The sequence below is a fragment of the Pseudomassariella vexata genome, assembly GCF_002105095.1.
Source record: "Pseudomassariella vexata strain CBS 129021 chromosome Unknown BCR38scaffold_17, whole genome shotgun sequence".
Lineage (NCBI taxonomy): Eukaryota > Fungi > Ascomycota > Sordariomycetes > Amphisphaeriales > Pseudomassariaceae > Pseudomassariella > Pseudomassariella vexata.
In genome coordinates, this window is record NW_024467972.1 from 291285 (window position 1) to 310694 (window position 19410).

At 49.2% G+C, this 19410-nt stretch overlaps 4 protein-coding genes across 4 annotated transcripts; 3 read left to right on the top strand and 1 right to left on the bottom strand.

Moving 5' to 3' along the window:
• The first annotated feature begins 476 nt into the window (after window positions 1-476).
• Window positions 477-1142, top strand: BCR38DRAFT_76295 (uncharacterized protein). Its single transcript, XM_040865618.1, has 2 exons — window positions 477-653; window positions 718-1142. The coding sequence occupies exons 1-2, from the start codon at window positions 617-619 to the stop codon at window positions 1062-1064; spliced, it is 384 nt and encodes a 127-aa protein (XP_040711129.1). The 5' UTR covers window positions 477-616; the 3' UTR covers window positions 1065-1142.
• Window positions 1143-2774: 1632 nt separating this feature from the next.
• BCR38DRAFT_413505 (uncharacterized protein) lies at window positions 2775-3756 on the top strand (the record flags this gene model as incomplete). Its single annotated transcript, XM_040858838.1, has 4 exons — window positions 2775-2966; window positions 3104-3259; window positions 3409-3456; window positions 3640-3756. The coding sequence occupies 4 exons, from the start codon at window positions 2775-2777 to the stop codon at window positions 3754-3756; spliced, it is 513 nt and encodes a 170-aa protein (XP_040711130.1).
• Window positions 3757-5023: 1267 nt separating this feature from the next.
• BCR38DRAFT_527647 (cytochrome P450) lies at window positions 5024-7094 on the top strand. Its single transcript, XM_040865402.1, has 5 exons — window positions 5024-5873; window positions 5936-5999; window positions 6051-6284; window positions 6356-6676; window positions 6742-7094. The coding sequence occupies exons 1-5, from the start codon at window positions 5086-5088 to the stop codon at window positions 6859-6861; spliced, it is 1527 nt and encodes a 508-aa protein (XP_040711131.1). The 5' UTR covers window positions 5024-5085; the 3' UTR covers window positions 6862-7094.
• Window positions 7095-11288: 4194 nt separating this feature from the next.
• Window positions 11289-13192, bottom strand: BCR38DRAFT_353702 (methylenetetrahydrofolate reductase-domain-containing protein; the record flags this gene model as incomplete). The annotated part of the gene is made up of 2 exons (XM_040856808.1): window positions 11289-11434; window positions 11494-13192. 2 exons carry the CDS (start codon window positions 13190-13192, stop codon window positions 11289-11291), a joined length of 1845 nt encoding a protein of 614 aa, XP_040711132.1.
• Between the last annotated feature and the right edge of the window lie 6218 nt (window positions 13193-19410).

Below are 19410 nucleotides of genomic sequence, written 5' to 3' on the forward strand. Positions count from 1 at the left end.
TTGCCTGGCGAGGCAGATAACAAAGCCCTGTCAACGTGCTTGGATTTATGCATTAGCGTCTCATTTCCTTTGCCACAAAATTGGCCTCGTCTTTCATCCCTCGTCAACATATACCAAAACAATTGGCCTCACGAGCAGAAATGAACCTATGGCAGTCACCAATCCAATTGGTTGTTTGCAATGTTCACTACCCCACTCCTTGGTTACGACCGTCTGGATTGTATAGCTCCTGGAGTTGTCCCCCAACGTTTTTGACCGCAGCGGGATTTTTGGTTTCTCAATCGTTGCATGCACGAAAAAAAGATCCCCTGGGAAGATGAACATGAATTTGCTCATGTCAGTTGATATGACACCTCTATCACTATGATCACATGCCTTTAATCACAGTCATGTCTCCCACCTAGTCAACTTCTGTGCCTTTGGCAGTACCCAAGCAGTCACTCCTTCACTACATCCCTTTGGAATATTCAGATCAAATTTTCTATCGCAAGATAAACTAGCAAAATATCTGGCCAATCTTTTTGCCCAGAGACAGCTGGTTATCCGAGAGTTGCTGGTTGCAGGCCATTTGACGAAAACACCGTCTCCCATACTCCTAAATTCTTCGCATGCCGGCATGGCCCCAAGAAATCCCCCGATGCTGGCCGCCGCGAGTAAGCTCTCCTGTTTGACCTTGAAAGCCATCTTGCGCGAATCACTGACGAACACCCACAACAGCCAGCACGAGTCCGAGAAACACAGCGGCAGTCTTTACCTGTGAGACTCCAGCATGCGGAGGTTTTTCAGACCAGCGCTCGTTGCTCCGTCACTTGGAAACTTCAAGCAGGCATGTGCCAAAGGACTCACCAGCTTTTGCGAACAGGTCCTACCGATGTCGCTGTGGGAAATCAGCGTTACGGAAGGATAACCGTTTCAGACATTTGCGTTCTTGTGTCTGCACAGAGGGAGAGGGGACGTACAGATGCAAATGCGGGAGAGAGGATGATGATGAATTGGAGCATACCACGCACTCCAGGATGTGTGGTGTGAAGCGCAGGGGAAGAGGACTTATTCGACAATGTTGAACAGAATAGAGGCATAGTGAGGAACTTAGTAACTTTCAAAATGCGTGATAAATGAAATAAGAGGATAATCGTTCCTGGTCATATCAAATGTCACAAAGACACCATTTTAATGTTTCGTGTTTGATCCAGTGTTACCAGAAGGCAAACTGCCACTTTTGGTATAATCATTTATGCTCTAGAATGTATATTATGTAGGCTATGATATTTAGAGGGTTTGATTACTATATATTGGCCCCATTCAGGGTTCTTAGGTATGTGATGTAGATTCTGAGGGTTTTGCACTTCGATGCCACTCTACGAACAGGTTAGTCAACTAGTAGGTTTCGTATCAAATCAAGTATCGCACTCCGTAGTAGTCATCGGGCACATTTGCATTGCAGTATCTGCGGCTGTGCCGATGATCACAGGCAGACTGGTCCAATACTGCAAAGAGTCTCAAATCGTGCAGCCGCGAAATCTCGCATCTGGACGCCAAAGAAGAACACCTTGGGATCAGTACACAAACACGGGAACTCCATAATCTGGTTGTGAACGTGGCCCAGGACGATCCTTTTGGAGGCGCCAAGCTAAGTCAGGAATAGGGGTCCATTCTCGCCTTGGGTGCGCTGTGCCAGGAAGTGGCACAGATGCTGCTTGATGCACCAGAGAAGTTGGAAAAAAGACTGCAGATGAATATCTTGGACGAGTTGGAAACTTCTACTCGTCAAGCCTAAAAACAGGAGTTTGACCTCCTGCGTTAGCAGTGGATCAAGGACGTATATCTGTCATTTTTGACCGACACTACAAAGGCCAGAGTCGGCTTCGCAGCCACAGTTAGTGCTAGAATTTGAAGAGGATAACGGGGATGAATACCCTTTCTCAGTTATACTCATTATATAGATTAATAAGTCCGCGATCAAGTACAAACCCTATAGCACTCGAAAACTGGCTGCACTTCCCACCTGACATATAGGGTTTAGCGAATTAAGGTACATGCATTTATTGTTGGGGAGGTACTAGCAGTTTTGTGCAGATTACTAGTACTTGGAAGTACCCTCAGTGATGACATATAGCTGAAAAATGATTAGGCTTGACTAAGCGGCTCTTTGTGGAGTGGAGCAAAGGCAAGTTCGAGGCCTTACTAAAGTGCCTATACAGGGTTAGAACCAACATGCAAGCGCGTTTAGAGGAGAACAACTCAAGCAAAATCTTATGAGGATTGGATAAGTTGGCCGCCTGTAAAAAGGCAGTTCAAACCCGGGGTTGCTAGCATTATGGAACATATTAACTGTAACAGATGAAGAGATAACGCCACGTCTGGTTTGGGGAATACAGTGGCAAAGGGTTGGCAATATGCTGTGGAGCAAATGATACTCGAACGATTATTATTCGAGGAAATCAACCCACGTTATAACACTAGTTGTGCAGCACGCGAACAGATGTTCATATAGCTCTTCGGCAAGGGCAGGCACCGCAGCCCTACCAGCCCTACGATCTTCGACGACTAGCTGGAATCCTGCATCTTGGGCAAACCCGGATCTCCTAAGTTCCCGCTGATAAGTTGTCTATAGCCAATTCCCTTGTCATAAAGAAACTCAATAGCTGGGCAAGGCCTAAATGTCTCTTCTATGCGAGCTATCCTTTTAGAACGCCGGGGTTAGAGTACTCAAGAAAATGCAGGAGGGCCTTCTACGTTCTCTAGCACACCAGATTTCCCGGCAGCATCCAGATATGACCCCTCAGGTCTATCCCCCCGAATATGAGGAGGGTGTGGCAAAGGCCCCTTCTACGCCTGCAGACTCAACCAAGAATATTTCACTATCAGTTCCAAGGTTTATCAATACTCTAGAAGTCATCTCGTCGTTATTGGTAGATTCCAAAACGCAGTTTGCTTCTTCGTTGACCGGTTGGATGCATCTCGCGGTAAACTCACTAATATGATCCAGTTAATGAGACACCACAAAGGACTGATTGGTGTGAATATCTGCATATCAAAGTAAACCTGGACCGAATTCGAGCAAGCATTCGGCAACGACTGCGTGCGAAACCTGTGTATGCAGGTCTTCAACAAGGATAAGATCAGCGCCTACATTCATAATAACTTTAAAAAAGACGAGTATTACCTGGAGCTGGACGACAGAGACCGTCAAGGTGGTATTATTATCCAAGGATCTGTTGTTACGTTCAATGGAGTGCTTCTCTGGGTCTTTTTAGTCGTAAGATCGTACTTGTGAATAGAGACCGCATCTCCGACTTGAGGAAGAGGCTTGCTGAGCTCCTAACCGATCTCAAAACCGATCTCATTCAATATTTAGAGCTAATCTTCCTTTGCCGTGCGGGAGACTGATTCTATATTTTGAGATAGCTTGGCTATGTCCATAACCAAGTGGCGAAGCAAGAAGATACAAATGAAGTACGTGTAGTAGCGTGATGCACAGCTTGTCCCAGTCAATCTCTTCAAGTCCGAGAACACACCAATTCTTGCCCTATATGAGTCCTGTATTACTATAAAAAGATCAGGAACATAATTCTGTATTCATAGAATCTTCTGATTTCAGTTCTGGGTAAATTTCTATTTAATGTGACATTTGAATAGAAAGTTGTCCAAGCTCTACCATACTTTTTGTCGGTTGTAGAACGTTGTGTCCTCTTGGAAGATCCTCAAAAACGAATAAGAAATCTTGTAATGAGAGTACCAACGATCGAGGTCTGAAAAAAGAACACATTATGGCAGTTGAAATGAATATACGTGCAACCGGCAATCGTGAAAATGACGGCGAAATGAAGCACCGACCCAGCAGGTGGTTTGTTCAGAATTCCGCCAATGGTAAAGGCCGCCACGGCTGCCAAGGCGGAGATGCTGGTCGAGGTTGCGTGGAATCGCAATAAAGCGCTCCTCGCAAAACACGAGAAGTGTGTCATTTGAATATTTCAAGGTAACTAACTTTGTTGATCTCGTTTGTGATACTGTCCTATGCAAGCCTACGGCTTATGACGATAGTAGTCTAAAGATCCGAAGCATAGCGGGGAAATTACGCAGTCCTACATACAAGTGTGACCCTGTACTGTGAATTTATATCCTCCTTATTATTATTTCTCCCTGACACTATAAGCTTTCTGGATCAACCCGGAGGTTGAGATCAGTGGGCTGTGGATTTTAGTAGGACAAACCTAAACCTTTGCCCCGGCACTTTTGCAGTGGGCATGCGTGTCCTCCACAACCACCGCTGGATTGGAACCGACTGTGTTCGTCGCTGATCCAGACTTTAGCTGAGGTTAGATGCACCAGCCAATCTATGGATCACTAAGCCAAGCGGGCTTTCAAGGTAATTGAGAGGGCATAGTCTGTCCCTGCAGACAAATTTTGACAGCTTCATCTTCTGTCCCAGGGAGAATTTGAACTAGGAAAATATTGCTGTCATCGACAAGCCGCTGGTACCGATATGACGTCGAGGCCAACTTTGTCTGTTCTGTCCTGATAGGAGCCCATGACCCATGAATGTCACATAGGAGCAGCTGGCCTGCCGAACAAAAAGATTCATGAGGCTCGAAGTTGGTATTCCGCTCATCTCGCCGGGTAGATTGGGACGTAACATGATTCGAGTGCACACCTAGCACTCAAGATTGTTTACTATGGACGATGGAATGCTATCCTCAGACTCCTCATCGTTAGACGAAAGATGCTTTAGTTTCTGTGGGACCTAACAGTAGTCGCTTTTATACTCTGGCCATATGGTCTAGACCTTGGCGCCAATCATTTCCCGTTGGGCCTGCGGCAGTGGGACAATATGCAACGTTCGATATTGTCTCGCCTTGTGAATTTCAACCCAGACGTTCCCATTGGATAATATGAAACCGTTGCATTACATAGCACGAAGCGACATCCCCGTCCGGGTCGGGCTTGATGCGGTAAAGATTGGCAGAGGTAGTATCGTCTGTAATTACCCCGGCTGCAGCGCCACAGAACACCATTTGAAGCTGTCCCAGTAATCCTACATTTCTGAACATAACTGCAAGCCATCAAATTATACCGAATGTGAAGATGCTCCCGTCCATCACAGACATAGGGGTTCTCAACCTTTGCTTGTTAGGCGCAAGCCTCTTCACTGCGTGGTACATCATCTCAGCCGTAACCGCCTGGCACCGCCTTCGCTCTGTCCCTGGCCCATTTCTAGCCAAATTCTCATACCTCTGGCTCGCACGCACTGCCGTCGGTGGTAGACAATACCAAATCAATCGGGACCTAGGCAAGAAGTACGGACCCCTAGTCCGAGTCGGGCCCAATGAGCTGTCTACCGACGACCCGGAAGTGATCCGCATGATAAACGCCGTTCGCAGCCCTTACGGCAAAGATCCCTGGTACCTGGCCGCGCGATGGAACCCCTACCAGGACAATCTGTTTACTCTGATCGACAATAACGCCCACGACAAGTTCAAGTCTAGGACGGCGAGCGCGTACAGCGGGCGCGAGACGGAGATCCCCGCGTTAGAGCCGGCTGTAGATGCCCAGGTTCTGACGCTGTTGAATGTCATTCGGAACAAGTATCTGTTTTCGCCCGGTAATCCCGCGGCGAAGCATCTCGAACTTTCAACACTCAGCTGCTACTTCACTATGGATGTCATCACCAAAGTTGCGTTTGGCGAGGAGTTCGGATACCTCAAGTCCGAGTCGGACGTGTATGATTTCCTTGAGGGCGTCAAGAATAATTGGCCATTTCTGTCTATTACGGTCGATGTGCCGTGGATAAGGAACTTCTTCTACTCCCCGTTGTTTCTCAAGTACTTCGGGCCGAAGGAGACGGACGAGAAAGGGATGGGCAGACTTATGCGGTATGTCCAACCTGGCTTGCCGGCGTCGGGCACACGGAAGTATACTAAACATCATATTCTAGGGTGGCCAAACAAGCGGTGGCGAAGCGCTTCACCGAGGAATCCAAAGGGGAACGAGATATGATGGTTTGTATCCATGACATCATGTGCCGATCTTGTCTAATTATCGTGATACAGGGCTCGTTCATTCGTCATGGCCTCACTCGGACGGAATGCGAAGCCGAGGGGCTGTTTATGATTATTGCAGGGTCCGACACAACCGCATCTGCTATTCGCGTGACCATGTTGTACGTCATGACACAACCACAGGTCTACCGGAAGATAAAGGATGTCATCATGCAGGCAATTCGTGACGGCAACATCTCTCACCCGATTAGGTATGAAGAAGCTGGGAAGATCCCCTATCTCCAGGTCAGTCTCCCGCTCAGCCGACTATCCTGCCCCTTCTACCCTAAGTTATCTCGACTGACAATAGGATGCAGGCAATCATCTACGAAGGCCTGCGCATGCGCACACCCGCCCCAGGTCTTTACCTTAAGACGGTCCCGGCCGAAGGCGAGGTGATCCACGGCAAGTTCATCCCAGGAGGCACGGCTATCGGCATGAACAACGCGTCGCTCCAGCGCTCGACCAAGCTCTTCGGTTCCGACGCCGACGTCTTCTGGCCAGAGCGTTTCCTCGAAGTCGATGCAGAAACCAGGCTCGAAATGGAACGCAATGTCGAACTCGCCTTTGGTTATGGGAGATGGATGTGTGCCGGGAAACCCGTTGCTTTCATGGAGCTGAACAAGGTGTTTTTCGAGGTGAGTAGTGCAGATGTATCTGGAACTTGAGGGGGGTTGATTGCTGACTGGTTTGCTACAAGTAGCTATTGCGAGAGTTTGACTTTCAACTTGTTGATCCCACCAAGCCCTGGGACTCGAGCAGCTACAGTGTTTTCATTGAGGAGAACATGTGGGTCAAGGTCACGCCATCCATTTCTGCGTAGGATGTAGTTCAAGACGTCAAATGCGAGTTTTTTGTGCTACGAAATTGTAGTTGTAACCTGAACAACTACTCGCATCCAACGATATCTGCAACACTGCTTTAGATAATTCCCTTTGCGTAAAAGCGAAGACTTTTTTAGTATCCAGATTTAGGCTTACGGTGAAGGTAGATTGCCTCCGTAGAAGTGTCAGAGACGAGCTATAAGTCTAGTGAACCGAAATCATTATCTACGAGCGACGCCATTCCCTACGACATGCCTGTTCAAGGAGGTAGCGCGACTAAGGAATTACCACAATGCCGTGCCACAAAGGAACAATCGTACTGCTCCCAGTACGTACAGCTGGTCTAAAGCTGTAGTTGACTTCAAGCCATGCGAGGGTACTTGCTGAAGGCCGAATTTGCCAACTTGAACAAATCGCTGTAGCCGGACCCACAGTGACTCAGCCAATTTGCATACAAATCATGTCAAAAGCGGCCTGGACGTCTGTGCCGCTGCATCGCCGTTTGTATCAATTTCCCCAACTGATGTAGGTCTGACTTCGGCCAAGTATCTTACTGTGGCAATCTCAGTGCTTCTGATTGCGGCCGCGGGATGAGTCAGTCGAGATATACGTCTTGGCGAGATTTTTACGGGGCTTGACATATTCGGAAGGTGACAGCGGTTGGCGCTGGCGGTCATGCGCGTCAGTTGTATGGAGATGATCGAATAGCTGATATACTCGAGTACACTTATCCTGAAACCCACGGCGATTATTCGCCATTACCACGTACCGGCAACTTATGCCCAAAATAGTTGCAAACCCCGACAACTTGTATTTTCTTTGCAGATACATCTCCGACTGCACAGCTTCAGCCTGTTGTTACTATTGGTGGTTCATCTCCCCTGTCTCCCATCCAACCCGGACCAAACACCGCAGCGGCTACAGGACTATCACCTTAAGGTCCCCAAGCACCAATCACTTCAAGATCCAATAAAGCTCTTTGCAAGCCATCACCTGCACACTGCATTTGCCCCTCGCAGCACGTGTTCGCTTATCACTGGGCGTGCCGTCCGCCTACTTGATCTCCCACGTGCGAAGCCATCTCATACTCTTAGGGCACGACTCAAAGGACGTGCATAATGTCATGTGCCAGGGCATCTCCATGTCCATCACCACGAGCCTCTTCGGCGCCCTGGAAGAATTCCCACACCCCAATGAAACCCGTATTCTCTAGGCCGACGCCGTTTGTGCTAATTGGAATGATCCGAGCGAAAGAATCCAGCAGGTCCGCCTCATACCTGGATTCTATTCAAAAGCCAGCTTGGTACTCGTCTGGCTCGGGCCTGGCGACGAGCACGAGCTTCTACGCAATATAGACCAGAGCATCAGAGAGGCGCATGCCTTTCCCATGACGAAATTTAGCGACTAGGTAGTACTGCGTCCCGAAGAGCAAGGGGCGACATTCCAGGAGTCTGATAAACGATGCAAAGAGGGCCAACCGAACATGATCGATTTCGGCTGGATGGTATTGCTCGTGCTGCTAGAGCGTCCGTAGTTTTTCCGCAAATTGGTCATGCAGGAAGTTGTACCGGCGCAGCAGGTCATCATGTGCATTCGGGGTGGCATCAGACTGCCGTGGGCGGACCAATCGAGACTCCATTCAGTCTATCTGTATCGATTCCCCTTATTAACAGGAGTGGATTCAATTGTAAGCTTTGCATCACCCTCCCCAGTTCTTACAGGGGTACAAGAACTAGTGTAGTTCCAAATGGCACTGTTTTCTAGGCAGCCCAAGAGAGGGCCTTCGCCCGACCAGATAGTTAATCAAGCTTGCCCAATACAACAATTCATACCTTATATGCACTCGTAGCAGTAGCGGCAACTAGTCTCACATGCTGGTGAAACTCGGCTACGGATACCAGGAGTTCGTAGCTAGGATGGTCACAGTGCCGATAGGGTCGGAGAGGAAGAGGGAGGTGACAAAAACGAGATGATAGAGGTCAAGGATTGGTTCCGGGTAGGTTAATGGCCCGGGGACACAAGGGTCGCATAAACCGAACCAGGTCAACCGGGTTAGTTGGGTTGTCGTGCACGAACAACCCGACTCCAACCATTGTCCGAATTTGTGTTGCCAAGGCTAGCCATTCTGAAGGTCTGGTTGGTTGAATGGGTTGTCTTAGGGTTGCTAAGCCCATAGTGGCTATTTTGAGTATTTTCCATCCACCGGTATCATAGGCATATACCAGACACTACGAAGTTAGTATATAGTCAGATTAACAGGCCACCTAGATACACTGCCTAGGGCTCCAAGGGCTGATCCAGCTATAGAAAAAACTAGCTACATAACCCGGACGAGGCTACAGAGGAAGCTATAGCCAGCTCCGCTTCAAGGTTTCCCGGGGATGTCGCCGCCGAGGTTAGCGATAGTTTCATTTCCTAGTGGTCATAATCAACCCTAAAAGAACCAACCACAACCAACCCAAATTAGTTGACTGGTTGTCCAACCACACCGCCATTTTGCTTACTAATCAGGACAACCAACCAGTTTATGGAAGAATGATTGGGTTCGTCCAACCCTTGCGGGGACAGTGGGATGGGTAGTAATAGGATCCGTAGTTGGATCTATTATAGTCAAAGTAGGGCTAGTATGCGCATCCATAGTCATTGTGGGCCCAGAGCAATAGCAACCCTCGCCGTCCAGGTAGAGGCCACTGATCTCAGGCATGTTTTTTTTGACATCGTCGTCGTCGCGCCTCTCGTAGATATGCTTCTCTGCCTGGTCGCGGGTTCACTTGAAATTGTTGCCGACAAGGTCTCAAGAGGTTGGGCTTGCCCTCGAGGCGGAAAAGGCTGGTTATGTCTCCAACCATCTCGTTCAGACTCGTGAACCCAAAGTTGCGGTCCTCGTGGGTTGAGTTGGCGCAGTTGAAGGATTTAATCCTCCCTAAATATTCTGGTTTCTCGATGATATGAATTGCAACTGGTGTTACATGGTTGATCGCACTTGCGAGGCCCTAATTGGGCCAAGATCTATCTTACACAATCGTTATGATTCAAAACGCCCTGGACCAAGCTCGTCCGACGGACCTGGCAACTTCTCGATATTTGCTGGCCGTATTGATCCTTTTGGGGTGCCTGTCACGTAAACGCTCAACTGCTTGAAGAAATATACCATAACAACGTATTAGTCCGTTACATTGAATATAGATCGACACGGAGTTTCCGTGGGTCTTGGTAGGACAGTATGCTTTTTGGGGAAACCATCATCATCCACTCGCTCCTATTACCTAGATATAGTACCTGTAGAAGGAAGAACATCGATGCAATTAGAGAAACCCAACTTACCTAACTGCTTTTCTTCTGCCAGTTTAGACACTACTGTACGAGAGATCAAGTGAAGTCCCCGACCTACTTATGTGCACCCATTACATCTCATATATGCCAATTGAACTAGAACTTCCCAGGTAATGCAGTCTTAACCTTTTACAACAACCCCATGTTTCCTGACACAGCCTCGCACAATAGCTAGCTATTGTGTCTTGGAGCACAGTGACACTACGCAAGAGCTTTGAACACAACTTACATATCGAGCGTCACGAAGCATGCGAGTTTATCAGTATCCTGAGATATGCAGACGTCAACCACGTCAACCACAAGATATCAAATGCGCATTGCAACCATGTAGGTAAATCGATGTTTTCGGAGTAAGGGTTTCCCTATTGAGTTTGCATGTGGGAATACTTTTTTACGTGCCAGTCATATCCCACTCCATGAACTGAAACCCTGGACTCAGGAAAGGTACGGATTGATCAGAAATCAATAGTAGCCGTCAGGCCAAGTGGTTGCTCACAACCATCGTATACTGGTCCAATAAGTACCATCTCCACGATCAAAGATGCTAAGCAACATCCCACAATCACCATGTGGCGTCGTTAATTATGCCATATTCTACAGAAGTATGCCGGCTAATACTCTTGCCGAACGCTTAATACCGTCCTGCTCTATCTTCCGCTTTCCTCGTTTGATCCATTTTCCTCGACACAACCCACGTCCATCGACAATTTCTTCCATGTTGTTGAAATGATGCTCTCCCGCATCCTTACCCACTTCTCTATCTCCCATATACAGTTGATGCTTCTTCCTTCCGTACCCTGTAAGACAAGGGACCTCACCCAAAAAAAAACCCTCTATCGCACACACCTGGGGTATCGTTGAGATTTAATGCGCCTTTTAGCCTGAACCCTTTTCCAGGTTATTTGTCCAGCCCCCATTCGCATGCCCTCAATTGATTTTTGTTGAAAAATCTCGTTGACTCCTTATGCGCCCGTAAATCTATGCTGTTCAAAATGAAAATGGAATGTCCATGTCAAATCAGCTGACGTCGTATGCTCGACGTGTAAATGCAATCACCCCGGTTACCGTCTAGTTCACTGTTTGCTTAGTTTGCTTAGGCGGTAGTTTCCTTGTGGACTCCGTTGATCTGTGGCTCGGGAGCGGTGGCAGACTCGACGACCGCGGGGTCATCTAGGCCCTCGACGACAAGTCCGTTGAAAAGCTGAAAGATGGTTCGAGGCTCGTGGAAATTGTTATTGACTAGGGCATTACGTTAGCTACTATTACTTCTGATGCTCAAATGATTTGTGGAAACTTACCAATGTTGATAAGGTACCAGTCGGACATCATCTTGTCAATTAAAACTCGGCTCGGGGTGTTGGCATCGTGACAGTGCGCCCAGTCTAGTCCGAGTCTGAACGCCTCGTCCTTCCAAGCTAGGAAGCTGATGCTCTCCACAATCGTGGGTTGCACGATCTCCTTGCCGGGAAAGACGCCCCATGTGACGGCATTGGGCCCTTCGTTTGATACATTGGATATGAGACTCCCTGACTTGGTCACAGCATAGTATGATAGGTCAGGATGGTTCTGAATTCGGGGCAGTATCTTTTCGAAAAGCTCTGGCGAGACCAACAGCTCAAGGTAGGACTTCTGGTAGACATATCCGTTCGGTGGTCCCCATCCGTGAACCGGGTGAGTCGATTTGACGCCGTTGACTGCTGGCTGGGAGTTGATGGTCAGCAGGCCGCGCCTGTTAAGGTCGATGAGGTCCTGCTTGATAGAAGCGGCTTCACTCGTAATGGGCGATTCACTCCAAGGCAGGCTGTCGATTTCCTGCTCCAAGTATCGGACAAACAGATGTGCAACGTCCTTGATCGACTTTGGCTCTCCCCATTTCTTCCGGTTGGACTCGTTGGTGCCCGTCAAGCCGATGCCGTATGCGTCCAGCTCGCCAAAGGCGGGAGAGCGGGAGTCTCCCCATCTCCCGTTCGGAAACTCGTCCCACTCCTGAGTCCTCATCACGTAAGATTTGCCACGGTTGCGCCAGAATATTGGGCGCACATCTTCCTCGCGTCGCCGTAAGCCGAGTGACTGCTTCCACGGCAGCGTGTGCTTGCGTGGTCGAGTTGTGGTCGGCATCCAGTCCAGCTCCTCCAGCACCATTCGCGTAGCTTGAGCCAGGTTCATGGTGTAGAAGTGCAGGTGTACAATGCCAGCCGCCAGGATCTTCCGGCACATGTCAGCAACAAGTGCCTTTCCAACCTCGCGAACGGCAGCGTCATCATTCTTCACCGGCTCCAGGGCCGCCATGAAGTACTCGGGAATGTTGCATTTCATGTGATGCGCCCTACGCATGAAACTGGCATATGTCGCGATGGGCATGATACCAGGCACTATGGGTATCGTGATGCCCCGCTCTCGCACTTTGCGCACCCACCTCACAAAGTTTTCCACGTCGTAAAACATCTGCGTCACGATAAAGGTGGCACCCATGTCAACCTTCTCCTTGAGGTGGTCCAGCAGCTGTTCCTCGTCCTTATTGTCGTCACATCCCTCGGGGTATCCAGCAACGCCGATATCAAAGTGGTTGCCGTATTTCTTCCTAATGTGTTGAACCAGGTCTCTCGCATATTGGAAGCCGCCATCCGTGGCGACCCACTTCTCCTTCTCTCGGGGCGGATCACCGCGCAACGCGAGGATGTTGGTGCAGCCGGCCTTGTATGCCTTCTGAAGCGCATCATTGACCTTGTCCTCCCCCATGTCGGTGCACGTCAGGTGCATACAGGTCTCAAGACCGAAGTATGTCTGGGCCTGAACCACCATCTCGCAGGTCAACTCGGCGATTCGTCCGCCCGCGCCCCAAGTAATGTCGATGAATTTTGGGCCGAAATCGTACATGCGCTCCATGCGGTCGTAGAGGTTCTGCACACCCTGGGCGGTCTTAGGCGGGAAGTACTCGAACGAGAAGGACGGCTGACCGGTCCTCTCGGCGTCTGCGAGCATCTCGTTGATGTGCATTTTGGCGGTTGTCGGAAACGGACGGGACTAACGGCACCAGTGAGAAGAGAAGAAGAGAAATGTTCAGAACCGACAACTATGGAATGGTCAGCGCCCAGATCAAATACTTTGCCAGAGAGCAATCATCACGCCATCATCACGCCAAGCTCAATGTCGTGTTCCGCAACCCAAAGAGTCCGATGGGCCGCAGAATGCGCTGACAGGAGGGCATCCGGGGCAATTACCTAGCAATCTTATTACAGAAAAGCAGATAAGACTCTCGAAAAGAGAAGCCTGCTTCTATCTGCAGAGCCAGATATACAGTCAATTGCTGCGTTGACTCCCCTTTCCTGACACCGTGGAAGATTTGATGGAAATGACTCGAGGAAAAGCAAATCGAAAATTCGCCGAGAGCTGGGGAGCTAATAACAGCGCAACAAGTGGGAGAGCTCCGACTCTGGAGCTGACATTATTGGTTGTGGATAGGTGGATGGGACCCTTGTCCATCTCAACGCCTTCTAGTTTCAACGTTCGGCACAGAGTAACTTGCAGCCTGCAGCTCACCTCATCGAAGTCACACTATCCGTAAACTGAGCGGTGGTATTTCAAACTGTCGCAATGTTTTCCCGTTTTGTATTCTGAACTGTCGTGGTCATAACACAGGCGTCTCACTATGATCAAGATCGATTTCATGGTACCTGAGGCTCTGAAATTGAGTTTTCCCGTCTCCGTCCTTGCCCCGCCATCACCAGCAACAGATGGTTGCCTGACGTCGTGCTGCCTTCCCAGAACTGGCAGAATGCCCCGCACTCCACTGTTACCTCACCGCCAGCGAAGCAGGGCCAAACAAGGCTGACAGGGGTGGAGTAAAGTGGAGTGGGTTCCAGAGAAGGTTTCGAACTCAGAGCCATCCATTTGGTGTGATGTTTCTGTTTCAATTCATGTTTTGCCCAGGTCGCAACGTCAAGTTGTATTTATAATCCAAGTGGCGTTGACCGTCGTCAATCAAAGAGGATATCCCGCGGCAAATCAGAAATTGAACGCAGAATACGTTTGCACGAAGCCCAACCCTTGGGTCCTTCGCTATGGAAAGCAAAAGATGAAAGGCTTCATCTAATCCCGAAGCACGTGAATGATGCCGACGGATATGCACCGGCTTCAAACCTCCACGAATCGCTCGGCTGTGAACTGACTGGCATGATTGTTTAATGTAACTACAATACGCAGTCATTTGACAATACACTGGGCCCAGCCTCAAAATATGTAATGCCGAGGTGTTCTAGTGTAGATTATTTTGACGTCTCAGTAACGGTTCTAATGGATGCACTCGTAGGTGACTATCCTCGGTCGGTGTGTAAAATACCTCGGTACTTACCAGTCCAAGTAGGTCAAGCAATCGGAGAATTAGTAGCCACAATAATGTCCTAGGGTAACACTGTACCCGGAATGGAAGTGTTCCACGGAGGACGTAATACGTTTGAACTTAGCACTTCTGCTAGCCGGTGAGGATCACTCAGTCAACTGGCCCGATCAAGGGTCGGACCAAGACACAATATGGCACTGCTCAAAGTGCATCATGGGATCTAACACACCAGTGTGGGTAAGGTATATAAGTTCCGCCAGCCCCTCGATTTTGCACATCGTTTCATTCAGCCAGGTTGGTGTACGTAGCGCGGCATCGGCAGTAGCCTCTCCCATTCTGCTTGCCTCTCTGTCATGTTACGGGTGGTTGCCAGCATCCTGAGCTAAATCGTGGTGACCTCCCAGGGCGTGGCGCGTGCATCGTTACATTAATTGAGGTGAGTGTTCCCCTACCTTGCACGCCTTATCAACTACCGACGCTCTTAGCATGCTCATGCTTAACGTGCTGGCATCAGCATTGGCACACAAACAATCCCTATATCCGTCATACCGGCGGGTGAATCGAGCTTTGTCTTGAACGAGTACTCCCGTTGCTGCTGAAACGTTGCAAAGACTTCCTAGATATGGATGCGGCCCATGGGTTGTGAAAGTCGATGAAACGTTCGAACAATGATGGACTAGTTGTATGACCAGCTGGGGTTTTAGAGAAGGTTCATGGAAAATGGTTGAAGCTTTCGGTAGTGCCAAAATGCTGACACGATCGATTGGTGTCACGGGAGTAAGCCGGTGATGCTTTTCCAGATGACCGCCCCGGCCGTGCATCTACAGCGTCTTGGGCGCATTCGGAACTGTCGTAGCAGCCTAGCGGGTTCATTCGTCTCTTGGCACTCTGATTGCTGGAAACGCTACCGCGGCGTGAGAAGGCGTTCTGATGGACGAAGGGAACCTGATTAGGCAGAGGAGCACAGGTTGGCACTCTGCATATGTCTAAACTCTCGTCAGCACAGAACACAAAACGAAAGAATCCAGACATGTGGTCTTTCTTAGCTTGTGGCTGCTGACACAACAAGCTATCATACCGATTTCCACTTACTATTGTCATCTAAAGGCACTTCAGATCGTTCCGCCTACGGACCAAGGTCACGCTATGCAGCCCGCTTTCAACCTCGTCTGTTTCTCTTATACGCTCTGTTGAATCGACGTCCTCTACCAATTCGACCAACAGCGAGGCCCCCCATCAGGACTATACCTCCTCATGCTCCAACTAGAATGACATCGAACAAGAACGAATCGGATCTACAATCAACCATGTTCTACAGGCTCCCAAGAAGAAAGTCCCAGTGCCAGTCGCTCCCACCGTTGGTGTAATTCAACAAATATTTTCGCGAACCGTATCTCTCACTAACAAGCCAATATTCATCAACGGAAAATTCGACGGCAGACCTATACATGTGGCATCATTAAAACTGTTCTTCGCTGTCTTTCAGAACCAGAAGACACTACCAGAGTTTATGATACTTCGGTCCACAGGCTCCCATGGTGCTCCCTTGGGGAACACAACGTAGAAACATGGAAGATAGCCACCTTGGTTATCGACAAAGATGCGTTACATACGTGAAGTATTTCTAAACACGGGGAAACGGGTTCCGAGGAGATGGTACAATACAATATTCGACTTGAATAATTCATATGAAGCACACTTTGTACAAACACACCGGTCGATAGTGTATATAAACGGAGTATGTCTTCCTAGACAGGTTTAGAGTGCGTATAGAATACATAGCGGAATTACGGTGTAGTGGCCAATCTCGTTATCCTTGATCCTTCATATACAATTAAGCTATAGAGTTTGGTTAAAGGTTACATTCAGAGCAGAATTATAAACTTTTGCCGATTTGCTAGCCATAACTGTATTGGTTTACTGCTTTAGAATTCGGAAGGTTCATAGTTTGTCTAAACGCCCCCGACTATAGATCACTAGAGGGCACGGCGTTACACAAATTTTGGTGAAGTCGGCGCAAAGGATTTGCATGACATGAGCATTCGGTTCTATTAGCCTAGGTAAGTGTGAGTAAGTGTTTCAGCTGACTCAAGGAGGGTTTGTCTTATTACGAGTACTAATGCGCGCTTCTTCAGGTACATCGTCTACGGTCGTAAAGCGTTTGACAACAAGCCCACCCTATAAGTAAAACGGCTAAGGGCGAGTAAATAGATTAAACGGCTCTTCACCGAATAGCCAATGTCCCACGTCCTAATCAGTTAGGCTCAAGTCAGTGCCGATGGCAAGCACGCGGGCGGCAGAGTTCCTGGACTAGATGAAGCGCTCCATTGAGAAGCGGACCGTAGATGTGGTGGGCTAAGTCCAGACGGTCTTTTCCCACAGCATCTTTGGGGAGGAAATATTCGTCTTGTCGGTAGCTTGCCGCGTCCTACCGAATCAAACCTCGAGTCAGCCCAACCAACCTCACCATGCCCTTCCGTTGGGTTGATTAACCAGCCATACACATTGGGCTGGGTTGACTGGTTGCCAAGGTGGTTGCCATAACTAGCCGAAAATGAGGTCATCGTCAACCTCACCGGGCTGTCCATCGAAACCAAGCTGTTAGCTAAGCCATTCGACCGCTGTATCGTTATGTCCCGCTTTTTTGAGCGTGAAATATCTAATTTTATTTCGGATTCCGGATAATTCGGTGACTTGAGCGCCAGAGGACCGCCGAGATGATAGCGAAAATTCCTACAGGGCTATTAGAGGCCTCTAGGACGTGCAAATTACTACAATAGTGAGACCTTAGCTTGGCAACCATTTGGCAACCAAGTCACTAACGAAGTCTTCATATTGATATGCCTTGGCAACCAAAATCTGGGGAATTGGTGGGTTGGGTTGGCTGGTTGACGTCAACCCTGTCACGACCTGGGTTGCATCGCATGGGTATAGACCTCGATTAGGTGCTATCGACCAAGATTCTACTCTAAGGAGCGAAGGAAAGAAGATGACAACTTAGGTTTGAGGGAGCGCGACTAAGTCATCCACGCTTGGCGGGGCTCCTACAAGGGTTATGATTGGCTTCCCACCTGGCACTGCCATGGCAGGTGTTCCAGCTGTACGTCACCTGGTTGTAGTGAGTCTGCGAGGGTTGACCTTCACACTACCCCCCTCCAAGCCTCGATCGTCGCGCAGCGGCGGTCGTACGGCTTTACCTGTTATTATCCCGCGTTAGGTATGCCTAGTAGCATGCCTCTTCTTTTCTCTAATTCCTTGAGCGTTATGCTCTGCCACGTTGTCGTCGTCATGATCCTCAGCGAATTTGTCATCAGCAGCGTTTCTGATCCAGTTCTGTAACCGGACTGGGGGACCGGCTGCGTCGGGGTGTTGCTTATGGAACGCATCCAGTGCCGTAGCTGCATTTTTCAAATTTGACGCCGGGTACCATGTCTCGTCAGGATCGCATCCTCTCCAAGAGACCTGGTATTGTAACACTTGACGTTGACCAGACAATCTAGATGCTAGAATACGCTCGACTTCCCACTCGGGTTCGCCATTTATCTCTTCCGGGGGTTCAGGCTCGGGTATTTGCTGGGGCAACGGATCTGTGGCTGCCTTCCTCAGACGATCAGCGTGGAATAGCTTACTGCCCTTATACCATGTCGGGGTATCCAGCACGAAGCTATGTCCCCTTTCTTCGACAATGGTCCAGGGTCCCGCGTACTGTGAATCCAACTTGGTCGTAGGGGCTTCGGTTGAGAAGCCCTTTTTGCTGACGTATACTGAGTCGCCAATCGTAAAGTCTACCGGACGACGTTTCTTATTGGCTTGGGCTTCCTGCTGAGCCTGGGCTGCGACTGCGTTCTGTCGGGCGACATCTTGTACAGCCTTAGTCTGCTTGACGGTTTCTAAAGCTTTTCGAGCTTGGTCTGACGATACGTTAACGGCTGGTAAGGCGGTTGATAGCGGATTGCGAGGTTCGCAACCGAAAGCCACATGCAACGGTGCCATGCCGATTGATGAGTGATATGCCGTATTATGTGCCAAGTCGAGGGCCGGGAGGTTCTTTCGCCAATCCGTCTGGTATTTGTCGACATAAAAGCGAAGCTTCTGGTCTAGCTCGGCATTGGTGATTTCAATGCTTCCCTGACTCTAAGGGTGACGTGCGCTACCATGCCGATGTTTGGTGCCAGCGAGCTTGTTGAGCGTCTCCATGAATTCAGAGATGAACGGGCCGGCGTTGTCGCTAATCCAGACGTGAGGTACTCCTAGGAATCGGTAGATATATTGGTAGTATCTCATAGCCAGTGTCTCGGCGGTGTCATCTTTCTTTCCATATAGGGATGCTAGTATTTTACTAAATCGGCATACGAATGCCCAGACGTAGTCGTAGCCCTCAGGATCCTTCGGCATGTTTTTGCCGTCAACGGCGACATGTTCCCAGACTAGGTTCGGGACTGGTAGAGGATGCAGGAGACCTGGGGTCTTGCCGTGGCAGGTCTTGTTCCGTTGACAACCTCGGCAGTTATTGAGATAGCGCTTGATCTCACGGGCGAAGTGAGGCCACCAATAATCTTGCTTGAGCAACTGAATCGTCTTGTTTTGTCCCGCGTGTGCGAAGATCTTAGGTTCGTGAGCCTCGCGAATCAGGGCCGTACGCAGGAAGGTCTGTCCATCTCGGGTTGTCTCGGGCACAATCAGTTTACCGTCTCTCATGCCTAGGTTCTGGGCCTCGTTCTCAGTCTTGATCAGATCGACAAGATCCATACCCTGGGGCCAGTTATCTGCGGCGTACGTGGCAGCAATCTGGTGTTGGATCTTCTCGGGAGGTATCAGTGGAAATGTACGTTCCTGTAGCTCTCGAGCCTTAACGGTTGGATTGTCGATCGTCTTG